The sequence below is a fragment of the Seriola lalandi genome, unplaced genomic scaffold (assembly GCF_002814215.2).
Source record: "Seriola lalandi dorsalis isolate HSWRI2012SDOR001 ecotype SW California unplaced genomic scaffold, Sedor1 jcf7180002054893, whole genome shotgun sequence".
Classification (NCBI taxonomy): domain Eukaryota; kingdom Metazoa; phylum Chordata; class Actinopteri; order Carangiformes; family Carangidae; genus Seriola; species Seriola lalandi.
The window spans coordinates 1236431-1253598 of NW_019525445.1; the positions used below are offsets into that span (position 1 = coordinate 1236431).

General features: G+C 40.1%; 1 protein-coding gene across 2 annotated transcripts in view; it reads left to right on the forward strand.

Moving 5' to 3' along the window:
- LOC111672094 (glucocorticoid receptor) overlaps positions 1-17162 on the forward strand; it is a 68623-nt gene extending 51461 nt beyond the window's left edge. For both annotated transcript variants that reach the window (XM_087180161.1, XM_087180162.1), the window contains 6 exons: positions 3362-3478; positions 7083-7355; positions 9627-9771; positions 12548-12678; positions 15805-15962; positions 16441-17162. In XM_087180161.1, coding sequence (XP_087036287.1) covers positions 3362-3478; positions 7083-7355; positions 9627-9771; positions 12548-12678; positions 15805-15962; positions 16441-16593 — 977 coding nt within the window. In that variant the 3' untranslated portion in view covers positions 16594-17162. The remainder of the gene's footprint in view (positions 1-3361; positions 3479-7082; positions 7356-9626; positions 9772-12547; positions 12679-15804; positions 15963-16440) is intronic.
- The last annotated feature ends 6 nt before the right edge of the window (positions 17163-17168 follow it).

A 17168-nucleotide genomic window follows, 5' to 3' on the forward strand; every position in this document is an offset into this window, starting at 1 on the left:
GAAAATGACTTACACTGTTTTTATTGAGCATAAATTAAAATAAATAATATAAACGTGACAAGCCAGTCTTCCAGACTCCTCTGAAAATTCAAATATAATTTGACTAACAAGATAAGTGTTCGGGACAAAGCTGCACCAGTTCAGTCTAACTTTGTAAATCTTTGAAGTTGGCACTGCACAAAATCAGGATATTAATTTAAATTTTGAAAAATTAAACATTGCATTTTTCATCAAATGATGGTGACTCATTCATTTGCACATCACTGGTGCATGTGTGTGCAAGAAAAACAAAACATTTTTGCTTGATTAATCCTCAAGAGCATTACACATCCGATAACTAAATTGTGATAACTCGAGAAATAATGAAGCACAGATGTTTGTTTTGTTTGCACAAATGTGCACAAACGATGTGCAAATGGATGAGACCACTTTGGAGTCACTTGGGCATCAATGTTGACATAATAAGACTGCTCTGCTCTTACAATTGAATTTCTCAAAAATGGTTCAAAGACAAATTGTTACTGTCTGCACAAACGATCTCAAACGGTTTCATTCGTATCCTGATCAGATGGGGTTGCCAACTTCTCGCAGGTGCAATGTTTGCACAAGATTCAGTAGTACTCCCTACAGATGTGATTAGTTTTATACGCCATCTGTTTAATTAGACGCCCAAACTGAGTAATTGATGCCAAATGTGCAGGTATTACGACAATGTCCGCAATAGGCAGCCCTGCATAGCCTAACTGGAGTAACTAATTGTGTAGCTTGGCTTGTAACAACCACTTCGCCGTTTACATTCGGAATTGTTCACTTTGTTTAACTCACTTCTGGTACTTAGGTCATATTTCTACTGCCGTTGCCAAAGAAGTCTTTCCATTACGAGAGGTAGATCAGTCTACCTTGTGGTCGTATGCCACTTATCCAGCTGCTATGTTGGCATCGCTTTGTGTTTGAGTGTGTTTGTTTGTGAGTCTCACACTGGCCTCAGTCAGCTGCATGCAGTGTAGAAAGCTCAAGTTGCGGTGGTTACGTTAAATTGTGAATATTAACGAACCATGTGAAATTTCAGCAGCGGTGCTCAGAATGTGTGTGTGCACAGGGGGAAACGCTGTCTTGTGTGTATTCACGAGGGAATATTAATGTGAACGAGTGTAAAATCCTTTTCAGGCATGTTCCCCTGTATAACAAATGCTACGCATGTATTTTGGTCCAGCTGACTCATCAGGAGGCAAATTTAAATCTGTCTTAAGAAGATGACAGCTCCACAGCTTGATCTCAGTAATGAGGCGACGACGATGGAAAGAAAGCACAAGGCACATCAAACATAAAAACATATAAACATATAACAGCAGGATTCACTTTCATGCTTCCTAAAATAACAGCAGTCGCTGAAAAGATCGCATCTCATCCGGGTTTGCACCACAGAATGTAATAAATGACCCATCTGACCAGTGCGGGAAAGGAGGAGGATGATATAGAGGCTGATCTACTCATAGTCTTGAACCGTCATTATTTTTAGATGGACGGGATTTTCGGTTTACTGTATCCTTGTTTGGGTCATCATGAAAAGATAAGGTCACATTAACCTGCAAGCCTCTGTTCCTGCCTCTGCTGGTAAATACATTCATAAGAGGAAAAAGTGCATCCATGTTATGTTTAAAAATATGCACAAGGTTGTGCTCAGCTCTGTTGCACCTGCAGCCGCAACCCAGCAGTGACATCACATTGTACTGACATAACCTGGAGTACAGAGCGGTACAGTGAGAGGAAATGAGCACAGCGAACACAAGTGTTTGAAGGGGTGTTACAGAGTTTCACTTTATATTCATCTGTTTCCGTAGTGCTCTCTTAAATGAATTTTTTTTTTATTTTATTTTTTTTTTTTTATTAAATTGTAAGATGGAAACTATAATTAGCTGTGAAATTCTTCTGTTATGATCCTGTGGTATGACAGTTGAAGCTGTGTGGCACATGCAGATCTGGAGGTTAACAGACTGGTGATATTCTGTATTTTTTCTTTATCGCCAACAAACCCTATGAAAACAGCAAAACCAACAAATTATTGATCCCACTACCAAGGTTTGGCCTTGTAGCCAAAGCCTGATAGAGATTATTCCTCTCTGCTATAAAGCTCCATTGTTGTCCAAAATCTATCAAAAACACATGAAGGAACCTCTCTGTTACACTGACTAACATGTTCCTTCAGTCCTATGAACGCAGCCATTGTAGTTTATTTTTAGTCGAGCCCACGTACACTGTCCTGCTGCTGTAAATACTTTATCGCCAACAAACCCTATGAAAACACCAAAACCAACAAAATATTGATCCCACTACCAAGGTTTGGCCTTGTAGCCAAAGCCTGATAGAGATTATTCCTCTCTGCTATAAAGCTCCATTGTTGTCCAAAATCTATCAAAAACACATGAAGGAACCTCTCTGTTACACTGACTAACATGTTCCTTCAGTCCTATGAACGCAGCCATTGTAGTTTATATTTAGTCGAGCCCACGTACACTGTCCTGCTGCTGTAAATACTCAACAGAGCAACAATTCTGTGGCTTAAAAAAGTCCCCTATTTCTTGAGTAGCATTTGCTAAAAACGACAAGTTGTTTTTAAGAAATTACATAACTTAAAAAAAAAAAATGAAATCATTCATTTATTTACTATTTTGAAAGATTTATGTCCTCTGTAGGAATTACTGAGCTTTGGGCAGAAAGCCACAGGCGGGGTCGGGAAGTCGGAGAGTATTGGGAGACAGACTAATGCATTGTTGGGGTTTGTCTTTGCATCCGATTTGATTAAATTTGCTCCTGTGAATAGCACTGCTTGCATATCACTGACAAACATTTCATCTAAAAATGTTTGACAGAATCAACTCAAAAGTTCTTCCCTCTGGTCAAATACTGTATTTGCATCTTTTTCAAATGAAATGAGTCTTATCCCAGTTGCACGTGTGGTTTATTTTCCCACATCCTAGTTATATAGGGTATTGATTCTCAGCTAGCAAGAGCGTTATTATGAGAAAGGGAAGCTCTGTAGTCAAATGTGGACCGTTGAGATTCTAGTTCATGGGCCACAGTAGGAATGTTAGCAACGTGGATCACATCTGATTGTCGAACTAAAATGGCTCCGTTGACAATCGTGTCTTGTGCCATGTGTTCCGAGTGCAGACTTGAAGAAGTGAAGCTGTCAACACCAGAGGAAAAGCACAGGCTTCACAGGCTTAGTGTAGAATCAACAGGTGGTTAGTGTGGTCATAATACATACTGCTCAGACTAATCCATCTCAAACCTACTTATGTAGCTAATATGTCTGTGTCCCTTTTCCCCCTTCTCCGTCGTCTCCCTCTTCTCTTCACAGGACAACACAACTACCTCTGTGCGGGGAGGAATGACTGCATCATAGATAAGATCCGCAGGAAGAACTGTCCAGCCTGCCGCTTCAGGAAATGTCTTCAAGCCGGAATGAACTTGGAAGGTAAACAGGCTGACCCATCTTTAAATCAGTCCCGGCTGCATTCAAAGACACCACACACTCACAACCTCACTTTAAAGTCACAGTGAAATGGAAGTCACTGTCTTAGAAGACATACAGTATTTCCGGGTGAAACGGAATATGTGAGCAGGGTGTAGTTGACGAGACGGTTGATTGATTTGATTGGTTCACTCAGAAGGTGAGCACGGCTTAGCAGATGCAGAGCAACATGTTGAGGACCTCTTGGCCTCAACCCACACCACCTACAATGAACACATTAGACCTCAGCCACAATCTTTTGAAATGTAAACTGTTCTTGCCAACTGACCTCCTAAATCTGCACATTTATGTGATGGGCTGGGTTAGCCGCTCGCCCCAAATTACATTTGACTGGATAAATTTCTGCATGCACACTCCCGAGAGCATCAGAATGAGTCTTCAAAAGTATTTTAACATTTTACAGGAAGACGAAAGAGGATTTTGTTATGAAAATAATTATTTCGACACTTTTGCTATGTACCAATAGATAACGGAGCAGTTTTGTTTTGTTTTTTCTTTTTTTTTCTTTCAATGTGTCTTTAATTTGTAGTGAATGCTCTGCAATCCTTAAAACAAATACTTTATGAAGAAATTCCCCTTGATTGACTCCCATGTCAGTGTCACCGTGACACTGTCACCCACTCTTTTCCACTATGATCTTCAGTATTTCTGGTTTTGGTTTAACTCAGCAGCACCCACCCACGCTCGTTTAATGATAGCCTAATAAAACACATCATAAGAAATACAATTACTGGAATAATAAAACTGTTATGCAATGTTTATTTTCAAGCTTTTTGTTGGTGGGATGAAACTGGAGTTCATTTTGTATTCGTTGTTTCAACAGCGAGACTGAGCAGTATGGGAATATGACATGATACAAAATTTGACATCTCACTCTGAAATAAAACTACCAGTGTGTATGAAGAGAGACAATGACAGAGACAGGGATGAAAACAGATCACCTGCAGGCTCTGAAAATCCTTTTTGAATTTGTGGTGTTGATGGCTTTGAGGTCTGTGGATTTGAGAAAGACAAAACAAGAAAAGCTGAAAGTGAATAAATGGCCTCTAGTCTAATACAGTGGCAATACTCAGCAGTGCGCCACAGCTCTTCGGAAAATGTGTCTTCTTGAATGTGAGCACAGATTCTCCACAACAATAGAGCAACAATATGGACCTTGGGGGAAAAAAAAAAAAAAAAAATCACTGACAGTTCTTGAAATTTATGTACAAGTCCTCCTGAATGTTGCGTGGCTGCAGTGAGAATCGACTGGTATTAGTCACTCATGTGGGAACATGTGCCGTCGTCTATGAATGTGCTGCTCTGTACACGTGTGCCGGTGCGCCATGTCCTCACATACAATACTGAATGCGTAATCCACTGTCAAGTCCAAGTCCACAGCCCCGGGATCACCTGGTGATCTTTCACCTGACTCTGCTTCAAGGGATAAATGTTAAGGACAGGGTATAACAGTGAAGGTGTGTCAGGGTTAAGGAAGATGGACATGGGAAGCAACAGGTGAAGTTCAACAGCGGCTGTAAGTGCTTGGAACTTGGTTCTTGTGTTATTTCATCTGATGCTCCCTTAGGGCATGTACAATCAGTGTTGTGTGAGATTCCTTTCAGACAGTGCTGTGTTTGTCAGACAGAGGTGAAGGTAGTTGCACAGGGGAGGCAGAGACCAAAAGAGAGAGAGAGAGAGAGAGAGGGATTTGATGGACGTCAGTGCATCAGCAGACAAACTCCCACCAGAAAGGCTCTTAGTTGCCATAGAAACACCAGGAGAGGAAATTAAAAAAGGTAGAGAGTAGGGGGAAAAAAATGTTTTTTCATGGTAACCTCTCAACTCCTGATATGTTTTGCACATTTAGTGGGAGAAAATGTCAAAATGATGCCCACGTAATCCACGTAGTGCGAGCAAAAACACAACAATTTGCCAAATCATGCATATGTGGACAAAGTCCGCTGAGAAATGGTGTAGTTTTGAAGACTCTGTGTCTTGTTACACACAAACTGGCGTGATGCATTCTTCTGACCTTTTCGAGGCTTGTCAGAACTCATGGATTTCAAATTCATAACAGCCACTTCATTTTATTGTTGATATTGTTGCTGCTGTTTGTTTTCAATTAATTATTTTCACAATTGATTAATTAAATTAATTGTTTCAATCACTGGTGTAGTCCTTTTGATTTTTACATTAGTGTTAAACAATGAGGTGGGGTCAGGGCCAAGCATGTAAAAACAGCTGAGGTCGGAGACCAGGGGAAGATATGATGAATGGGGTTTTTTTTTCTCCCTTTGATTTAGTGAGTTACTTCTCGATGCAGTGTAACACACATGCCCTGTATATTTGCTTCTAGATTACTGTGTAAGAAATTAATTAAACCAAGTAAATTTGATTGAGTCATTGTGGAAAATGGAAACGGGCTTGAAAATGATTTTTATGGCCCTATATACTGGCATGAAACCAAAGTGCCACTCATAAAGAAAATCTGTTATAGTGTGGAAATTGCATACTTTAATGTGAACCAAGAATCAATTGACATAGCATATTTAAAATGCATTTAATTTTTAAATGTGATAAAAGCAATAGTCGTTTACACGTGGTGTGCCAAGGTGAGGTGTATAGCTCGTGCCGTGTAAAAATAATTGTGCATTATTCACACAGACAATGCAGTTTTTATTTCATGTGGTGTGCTATTGCGCTACATGCTGTATTTGGTGATGTTTAGAGCTGAATCAATCAGCCAGAAAATGAATAGCAGCTGTAACTATTTTGTTCGTGGCCCCTCTGATGGAAGGCTTTGCTGCTTTTCTCTGTTTCATAACATTATACTGTATGTCTTTGGGTTTTCCACTGTTGATCAGACTAAACAAGACATTTGAAGACGTCACCTTGGGCTGTGGGAAATTGTGATGAAAATTTTAATCCAACTGTACCAACAGTTTGCTGCTTTGAGCTTTCACTTATTCTATTAACTATTCTCTGTTGTTTTGAATGTAGTTGGTTGTAAAATCAGAAATCATAGAATTTTTGCATCTACTTTATCCCAAATTAAAATTACCGCCTTGTGGTTGTATGCCTCCACCAACCAGCCAAGCTGCAGGAAATATGGTCACAATCTCATCCTTCCTGAGTTACAGCATTTAATAATGGCCGGGAGTGGCCGTTATTAAATGCTGTAACTCAGGAAGTTTTTACAGAACATTATGATTTCACAGTGAAGTTGACCTTTGACCATTTGGCTATACAATGTCATCACTTCATCATTTAGCCTATTAGAACTTTGCTTTAAATTGTGTCATGGTCAGCATTTACATTTTTGAGTTATGGCCAAATGTGTTTTGTGAGATCAGTGATCTTCACCATTGACCACCAAAATTGAATCAGTTCATCCTTGAGTGAAAGATAAATTTGAAGAGGGGCGGATGGAGGGACAACCTGAAAACATAGAGTAAAAATAAAAACACTACCTCTGCTCACTTTCTCCCTTCTGTTTCATGTGTCCTTCCCTCCCTTTCTATCCCCCCCCCCACACACACACACACACACACACACACACACACAGCAAGGAAAAACAAGAAGCTGATCAAGATGAAAGTGCCCCGGCCCCCTGGATCATCCGAGCCCATCAGCAACATGCCTGTTCCAGTCATCCCCAGGTGCATGCCCCAACTCGTGCCCACCATGCTGTCAGTGCTCAAGGCCATCGAGCCGGAGATCATCTACTCGGGCTACGACAGCACACTGCCCGACACCTCCTCACGGCTCATGACCACTCTCAACAGGTTGGGGGGACAACAGGTCATCTCTGCAGTCAAGTGGGCCAAGTCACTGCCAGGTAACAAAAAGCCATGCGTTGCCTTTGGTTTTGTCTTGGTGCACTGTTCAAGCAAAGTGTGTCACTGGCAGTAGTAGCAGCTTCTTCAAATGAGTCTCATGTGTAGTGAAGTGAAACAAATCTGTGATGGAAAACAAAGACACGCATGTTCATTTGTTACTTTTAATACATGCAGCTGGTCAAGGAAGTTACATCACTTTTAGATTAAAAAAAAAAAGGGAACATGTCCTTGGTTGCGCACTGCAACATTTGCAGACTAGACATTTAGTGCACAATGGCAAAGCTTTCACTTTTGCCCCCACGTTAACCGAGCATCTGCTTGTCAGCATTGTTACCATTCCTCAGTGAGAGTAAAGAACACAATTAACCAGAAGTTAACCTGCGAAGTAATCCAAACTATGTGACCATTCCTGTGGAGAAACATAACTTATATAAAATTCAAAATGTCAGAGTTCATTCTTGTGGTTAGAGCGGTTGATGAGACATAACTCTTGTCAGATTGAAAACGTGGATATGGCTCTTCAAATTCGGGCTGCGGCTTCTGTCTGATCAAGTGGAATCATGCAGTTAATGAGAAGCAAAGGAGGAAGAAGGGGCCAATTTGTAGCGGAGGTTCATCACTTTGCTGCTTGAATCACAGTTAGGCTCGTAGGCAGTTAGTTATGTTAATTAATGCAATTGTGGCCTCCCACTTTAAACTGCACAAAAACATTACAAAAAGTAAATGTACATATATATATTTTTTTTTTTTTTTCACAAATGATTCCTCTTGGCAGTAGCGCCCAAGAGCAACATACATTCAAAAACTATGTAATAAAATTTGTGACCTCTGTAATGGCTGACAGAAGAGTAGAGCAATCATGGCTTATGAAAGAACAATTCACTTCAGGTACCCCACCTCTTCAGAGTACTTAGATTTTGATCAGGCCATGACCAAGGTTAATGTCCTTTTGAATGTGCATAGACAATGTCCCTGATGATGTTCCTACAACCTGTTAAAAGTCATTAGCGCTGTTAAGCAAATGTTCCTACAAGCGAGTGGAAATTTCAGCTTTTTCATCTCGGAGCAGTAAAAATCACTGCATCCATCGTCAGCGTCGACTCGGCTTACTTGAGCGTAAAATGATTGCGTCAGTTTCTGGGTTATTTCATCTAACAGTGGCACATTACTGAGAGACTGTCAAATGAGGAGGAAGGTAACATCATCACTGGTATTGGACTAAACATGATTCCTTTGGGATTGAATTCATAAAGGGATATATTTATATTTTACTGTTCTCCCAAGTAACGTAAATTCATGTTATAAACATCAAGTAAGAAGATAATTGCTGGGTATGAGGGCTACACAGTTTCCATTCCAAAAAAACAAAAATGGAAACACAGAGTTTGGAATTTTTCTTTTTTTTTTTTTTTACCACCCATTCTAGTTTCTAATCATGAGAAAGGAGGCACATGACTTGATAATCGCTCCAAGTATTTGCTTTGAGATTTTCTCTCCCCACTCTAATTGTTGCTATCGGTCATACCAAAGATGCAAGATCAGAGTTCTCAGGAAAAACCATAACACATTTTTTTTTTTTTTTTTTTTTTTTTTTTTTTTTCATGATTTCCGTGTGTGACAGTTTGATGAGGGACAAATCTGGCTCCAGTCTTGTTGTGTGTGCATTGTCCACAGCTGGCAGCCTGCCAAGGTGGTAGTGAGAAAAAGCTCTAAGGGAGGAGGGGAGCGCTCTTACATAACAGCCATGGTTTAAAACAAATGTAATGTGAAAGGACTTTTCATGTGCAGCTCCACTTTTCTAGTTTTGACAGTGTGGAAACAACCGAACTGCAGTTTAAATCCAGTTTGAACATCGACTTAACTAGATCCTCCTTTCTTGCTTTTTGGAAGCCGTCTTCGTAATTGTGTTTTAATGACGTATTGAGCAATTACTTTTTGTTTTCGTCAGTGTTTCTGTATCTCCCTGAAATACAGATAGGAAGATGTTATGCTGTGTTTATTAAATGTTTATTTGTACAATGACACACATATGTATATATATATAGCACTAACTGATGTCACATTGCATTTAACTTAAGCTGTGCAGAAAAATATCAAGATCGTGGTGTGCTTATTGCTAATGTTGGCCAACAATCTTTAAAGAACAACTAAATACTCAAATCTAATTATCCATTTTTAGTGTGATGATGTGTTTGTGTGTCTCTTTCTGTCCAATTGGCTTTGTCTGTGTCGGTGCTCTCTTTTTAATCTGTCTTATCTGACTTTCCTAGGCTTCCGCAACCTGCACCTGGATGACCAGATGACTTTGCTGCAGTGCTCCTGGCTCTTTCTAATGTCCTTCAGTCTCGGCTGGAGGTCGTATGAGCAGTGTAACGGTAGCATGCTCTGCTTCGCCCCCGATCTCGTCATCAACAAGTGCGTACCACTGCCAGCTGCTGTATATTTCATGCAGTCCTTTCTTCGGCAACAACTTGTCGGCCAGTTTTGTCTTGTAATTTGCTCATTTCAGGGTGTCAGTCTCGCTTCATCACTTTGGCTTGCTAGCTGACCCATGTATCTATTCATGACTCATGACTTGCTAGAGGAGAAGACAGGTCATGATGCTGGCACCGACTGTATATTGGAAATTTGGCAGTTTGTGCGTTAAAGATGTTGGAAGAGGTGAAAAAGAGCAGCTGTTGATGCCATGTTTATCAGAGGAAGCACACGGCTGTTTGCACCCTTCCCAGGCCAAACGTTGGACATATCTGAAACAAAGACAGTCTTTGTTTCAGATAAAGACAGTACAATGAGGCCATGGAGAAAAAGAAAAAAAAAAGCCTTCAAAATGTGGTTGAAACAATCCCAGGCTTAACCCACCTACATACCTCTACACTCTGCCTTACAGGAATATTTTCACACGTTTGGAAAAACACATTTTTGGTCTCTTGCAGAAGCTTAGATGCGAAGATCGATACCACTCTCATGCCTGAGCCTTGTGTACGGAGCTGGAGCCAGGAGGCCGTTAGACTAGCTCAAAACTACTTGTATCTCGTATGATTAATCCATACACGAACAGGGCGTTAGGTGTTGGAACTACTTCTTGGAGACTTCAGACAGAGCCATCCTCGCAGTCTCACCCTATATCCAGTCTATATGCTTAACAAGGCTCCTCCTGGCTGTAGCTTCTTACTTTACTCACAGACGTGAGAGTGGAATCCATCTATTCATCTGAATCTGAGAATGAAAGAATATTCAAGCTACATGGATGAATCCATGGTTAAATGTATGCCAGCTGAGAAGTGAAAAGAAACTTGAGCACAGAAATGCTAACCTAGGTTTGAGGTCATTAAGATACAGTGTCACCTTTACACAGTTTGACCACCTTATTTCTCAACTGTAAAATGTCCCATTTAGGATGTGTATATATATATATATATATGAAGATCATAAATCAGAACCAAAATCCTGTATGATGATACTCTTATCTTAGTTTTTGATATTAAATCATTATGTAATCCTGCTCAAAGTGTAGCAACTCCACACAGGTGCGCAGTCCCAGATTTGCTGGTTTCTGTTGCAGGGGTGGAATGAAATATTTTGTAATAATTCTAAGAGTATTTGTAGTGATTTATTAAGATAAATATTTATAGGAAAGAACCCCGTTAAGTTTTGTAATGCACAGAAAAAAAGCAACTCAGAATCCATGTCATGCAGAAAGAAGCGAGTGCATCAGCCACATACTGAACCATACAGTAAATAACCCTCTGTGCTAAATTGAAGACACAGAGAGACGGCTCAGGTACGATTGCAGTATGTTAATTACAAGGCCTCATTACTTAAACAGTCGCTGGCTGCAGAAATTGATTGTGCTTGGATGTATCTGTGCTTACCACAGTCTTTGTAGTCCCTGGAGGAAACAGGATACAGGCTAATCTCCTGTTAGTACGTCTGTTTCCATAGCGCTGTTTTAATTTGGAAGCTCAGGTTTTAAACACTTTGGGAGGTAAAACAACATTGTGCCATTTCACCCATCATCTTTCAGTCTTAATCATTCTGAGCTCCTCGCACTTTAGTGGGCCATTGCTGATTATTTCTCACAACAGGATTTTTTTTTTAATGAAAAGAAAGAAGTCCTGCTCCCTCTCCTAGATATCCTGTGTCTCACTGACTGTTGTAGCCTTTTTTTTCTATTCTGAAAAGCTAAAACATGTTTTGTGTTTGTATTTCAAGATAATTGATTGATTATTAGCATTTGACAGTTACAGCTGCTACATAACATCTGTGTAGGTATTTGTATCATTTCGAAATTTTTCTTATCTATGATAATAATTTCCAGAAAATTCAACATTTTCCTGTACCTCACTTTGAGAAATGGTAAATGTGTTTCCACAAAAAACTTTCTTTTGTTTGTTTTCTGGTTAATTACATAAGCCAAACATCTCAAGTGCATTAACTTAATAAATAAAACCCAGCAGAAGGAGCAAAACTTTTATTTAAATCAAGAAATATTTAACAACATTTAGAGTTTGACCAAGCATTTCAACTATAACTTGATTTCATCAGTTTGCTAAAGGCTAGGTGTAACCACTGACTCTGATGTGAACATTTGGAAGTTGTCTGAAGTGCAGTGCTCCTTTGCCCAAAGTGTAAATGTTGTTTACTTCATGCTGAATGAATAGGGTCCAGCAAACACACTGAACTCTTGCTGCTGACATCCTGCAAACAGCTCAGCATCATTATTGGAAATATGTAGACAGAGAGCCCTGAGCTGTGAAGAGTCATTCCCAGATGAGACGTAAACTCAAAGAGGGGTAAAGAGAAATAGATATGAAAGGTGAAGAAGTCATCGCCAGTGGCACTGCACTTGGTCAGGATGAATAGACGGCTCTGAACCCAAGGCTACAAATCTGGAGAATGTGCATTATTGATTTTAGAGGTAGAAAGTAATGTGGGCTGTGTGTTAGTGGAAGTGAGGTGTGAAAATCCATCAGGACTGATTTCACAGTCCGGTTTTCTCCTGCAGGGCTGAAGCGCTTCCCTGCTGGGGCTGTTTTATTGAGAATTGAATAACAGGATGAGTGAAAGAGCTTTAAATCTAATCTGGACGTCTGTTTTCCTCTCTTTCCTCCCCTGCTGTCTCTACCTGCTCTACATCTCTTCTCCCTCAACTCTACTTTGTCCATTCTACTTTTCCTTTCCCTCCTTTCAGAGAGCGAATGAAGCTGCCCTTCATGACCGACCAGTGCGAGCAAATGCTGAAGATCTGTAATGAGTTTGTCAGACTGCAAGTGTCCTATGACGAGTACCTGTGCATGAAGGTCCTGTTACTGCTCAGTACAGGTAATGGAACACGCTTTGCTTTGAAAAACCACAGCAGGGTTTTTTTCAAATTTCAGGGACTGCAATTATTCTGGGATTAAAAACAGATTTCAAAAATCACTTTTCCACCGTATCCAACATGTAATACTGCTGCAACCTTTTGCAATGCGAGGTAGGCTCAATTAGTCACAGCAGAGTAGTATATGTTGTGGGATGGTGGAAAAAAACTGTATCATAAATGCCAAGCACTACTGCAGCTTCTATGGATCCATGGAGCATCTGAAAAACCAGGGAAGGTTTTTACCCTGTTGCACGACAGTAGCTACATTTTTCATAGTGCCACTTTACCACAACATAAAGAATCAAACATTCACTCATTCTATCATTAAAAGAATTTATGTGCTTGAGTTACGTAAACAACAAAGCTAACAACTAGAGCTGCACTGATTAGTCCATTGACAGAAAATGAATCAGCAGCTATACCGATAATCAATTGTTTCAGTAATTTTTTAATGCAAAAATGCTCATGTGACAATTTGCCGTTTTTCTGTAACACACTGTATATGACAGTAAATTGCTTTTTGAGGTTTCAGTCTGTCAGTTGGATAAAAACAACAACAACAACAGATTGAAGACATCATCGTGGCCTCTGAGAAATTGTGAATGTCTTTTTTTTCTTTTTAAACAATTAAGCAGTTAATCATGGAAAGTAATTAACAGAAGAACAAGACAGAAAAACATGGTTACCTAAAGGCACTTTGTGAAAAGGTGGATAGCGACATCATCACAAAATGAGCCTGAAAATGCATTGAGCATCACAGATTGATATTCTATAACACTGGGAGAATTCATTTAGGGTGACCTTTTGTAAGAATTGTATCACTCCATCTAGTTCTTTTAGCTTTTCTGTAAGAGTGTATTTGTCTTCTGAAAATACTTTCTAGTGTACAAAAAAGGTTCTTGATCTTTGTAGACGCATCATTTTTTTTCATTAACAGAAACAGTTTATGCTTTTTCCTGTGCCTACAGATTAGCTTTCAGAGTTTGTTTGAAAATTATAAAATGTGAAGTGAAGTCAACGACAACTTTCTGTTTCTTATCTCGGAGAGTAAAATACAGCTTGCTGTGTAATCAACACAGCTGCAATTTGCCCAAATGGAAAACCTTGTTTCAACAAAAACCTTTTTCCCAAATTATGATTATTTAAGTTTCGCTGAGTGAAAATTGGCCTCAGCAGAGCTCTATTATCGTATCCTAAATTTATTCCGAATGAATGTTGATTTGCAGGCCCTGATTTGCTCGAGTTTAAAATATACAAATTAGTGAAAACCTTTGGAAGACAATTTCTAACAAAAAAAAGGCGTAAGAATTGTTAAATGTTTAGCAGCCCTCACTGTCCTGTCTTTCTGAAAAGGTTAAATAATAGACTGTATGCAAACAGTGGACTAGCATTCAAGCTATTCAATTACTACCATTAAAATCACCAGAAAAAAATTATACAAGAAAAAAGTCAGACTTTTCCCCAGTTATGTAAATTTGCCTTTGCTGTGGAGGAGAGTGTCCGTCTTTCCACCTCACTCTCAGAGAATGACAGGGGAAAGGATGCACTTAAGAGGCGATTTGCTCTTTATACAGAGGAAATGACATTTCCATAGTGAGCACTGGTTGCATTTTCATACCTGAGAGCTATTTCCATCTGTTCCCATCATGGATGGAAATACTATCAGGACAGGACAACTTTGATTTGAGCTGTTTGAATCATTTCTCATGCACATGACTGAGAATTAAAATCACCTATGGGACAATTTGATTTATTATATCATACCTGTTATGCAGGCAGACTTCACTTTCAGCAGAGTTAACATCTGCACCGCAATGTTTAAATAATAGGTTCAAAAAAGAACGTGCACACACACACAAACAGCAGGAAATAGCTACTATGACCCATTTCTGACAGTCAAATCTCTGTTAAATAAAAGTAACACATTTATTTTATACTAAAAAATCCAGAGAGAGCAGAAAAGGAAATCTGTTTTTACTCTTAAAAATTGTCTCTCTGCCAAACCTGCAAATGCATAATGTACAGGCCAGATAGCACTTCCACTTATCTGATTATGTAAATCGGACAGTACTTCATTCTGATCCTGCCCTCTTTGGCTTTGCATAATCTCTAGGCCAGTGACTGTGGCTTTGCCTGGGCACGGTGCCAGGCACCAGACTGACAAGGAATCCATGATGTGTTGACAGGGTCATTATGACAACTGCATATTGATGTTTTTCAGCCGTTTGTGGTTTGGTGCTGTGGAAATCCCCATTGTGTGCTCTTTGAAGTACACATACATGTAGAAATTATTATGTTTTTTTGATTTTTTGTTTTTTTTAAGGTGTGTGTCCAAACATTTACTGTTCCTCTTGGACTGGGAACATGCTGCACAGTAGCATTTGATGTTACCTTTTAGTTTTGCATACTTTCCACTGCCTCTGGTGAGGAGGTGCGTGCATGCATCTGTGTGTGTTTCCCCTTGTTGGGGTCCCACACAGTTAGTTTTAATGACCTGTGCTGTGTGTTGCAGCAGAGAACAGGATCAAGAACAGGCTAAGACAAACAGAAACATTACTAATTTCAGACACATGTTTGAATGTGCCTAACCAGATGTTCACATCACCAGCTGTCGAGATGGCAGCAAAGATATTTATGTATAAATGTGTCCACATAGGTATGGGTCTAAATGCAAATCCCATGGGTACGTTTTAAGTTCTTCATTGTTCATTACATAAGATAAAACAGAAAGATAAATACAATAAACAACTTTCACCTCCCTCCAGTAGAGACATGGTGGATTTATAGACATAATTAAAATTCCTATCCTTCCTCCTCTTGGACCGGTTGTCTGTGGGATAAACTCGTATCAAAGTTGCGTGGAGTTCTTGACATGAAAATCTCTCAGTGCGTTTAATGTAACATCACAGATATTTTTGAAACGACTACAAATCTATGCCACCATTAACAATGTTTTTTTTATTATTATTATCTTAATTTTATTTTAGTCACAATCCTGCCATTGTCTGCCAACTTGCACGCCAACGTCTCTCCTGATACCTTTGTTTTTGTGTTTATGTTCGGTGTGTGTGTGTGTGTGTGTGTAGTGCCAAAAGATGGCCTGAAGAGCCAGGCGGTGTTTGACGAGATCAGGATGACGTACATCAAGGAGCTGGGAAAAGCCATCGTCAAGAGAGAGGAGAACGCTAGTCAAAACTGGCAGCGCTTCTACCAGCTGACTAAGCTACTGGACTCGATGCAGGAGGTTAGAGAAACACACACACACACACACACACACACACACACACACACACTGAATCAGCATATACTGTGATGATTTCTGTTTCTCCTCCTGTTCTTTGTTTTACTTAGAATTCAGTCATGTCTATAAGGTTTCACAAGTGGTTTCCTGTTACATCTTCTTTCATAGCAGTCAGGTGTTTTCTTTCACATCTAGTGGTTCAAGTGCATCAATAACTCGGTGTTCTTCTGAGATCCTCGCACCATGCTGATTAGTGTAAATCCCAAAAGAATACACTCACAGATCCCACTAAGTGCATTATATTTCGTTCAAGACTATTTCAGCCACTGTCCTTCCTGTAAAGCCTCTTTGCTGAAGTAAAGATCCACTGCAGGCTAATTTGAAAATAATATTCAAATAATGGAGAAAAAAAAAAGCTTTACAATACGTAGTAGATTCTTACTAATGTGTCTGTATCTGCCCTCTTGGATGTCTCCTCCAGATGGTCGAGGGTCTTCTCCAGATCTGTTTCTACACCTTTGTGAATAAAACCCTCAGTGTGGAATTCCCGGAGATGCTGGCGGAGATCATCACCAACCAGATACCAAAATTCAAAGACGGGAGTGTCAAGCCTCTGCTGTTTCATCAGAAATGACTGCCTTAAACTGTGAAGCAATGACTTAAATCCTCCTCCAGGAGCACAATACCTGTGGCCTCACGCCTCCTAATCTGGTCCCAGATTTGGCCAAACTACAGTAGGACACCCTACTACCGACCTGTAGCCCTTCCTCTTGGCTAACCAAGAAGAATTTGGCCTCCAGGGGGAAATGTTTTGGCTCTGAATGTCTTGTGGGCAGGCTGCATTTTGGTGATCTATTTGTTTCCCCAAGCCCCTTACCTCCGCCTATGTCTTTCCTGCCTCCAGTGTTTCACTGCTGTTTTCACTGACAAGCCAACACCTAGAACCACCTTTTCCTCATTCAACATGACACCAAACACACTGTCCGACTCGCTGGATTAGCAGCCTGTTGAAGCTTGCCCCCAGTTTAAGCCTGATGTTCCTCTGCTCACCTGCCCAGCTTGTCTCTGTTTGCCCTCCACGGCTCCACTGCGCGGAGAATGTAGTGAGCGCTGGCTTGCTGTGGTTTCCAGAGAACTGGTGGCGACGAAGGGGACAAACAAAATCACAGAATAATTAGAAACATACTTTTTTTCTTCTCCCCCCCCCCC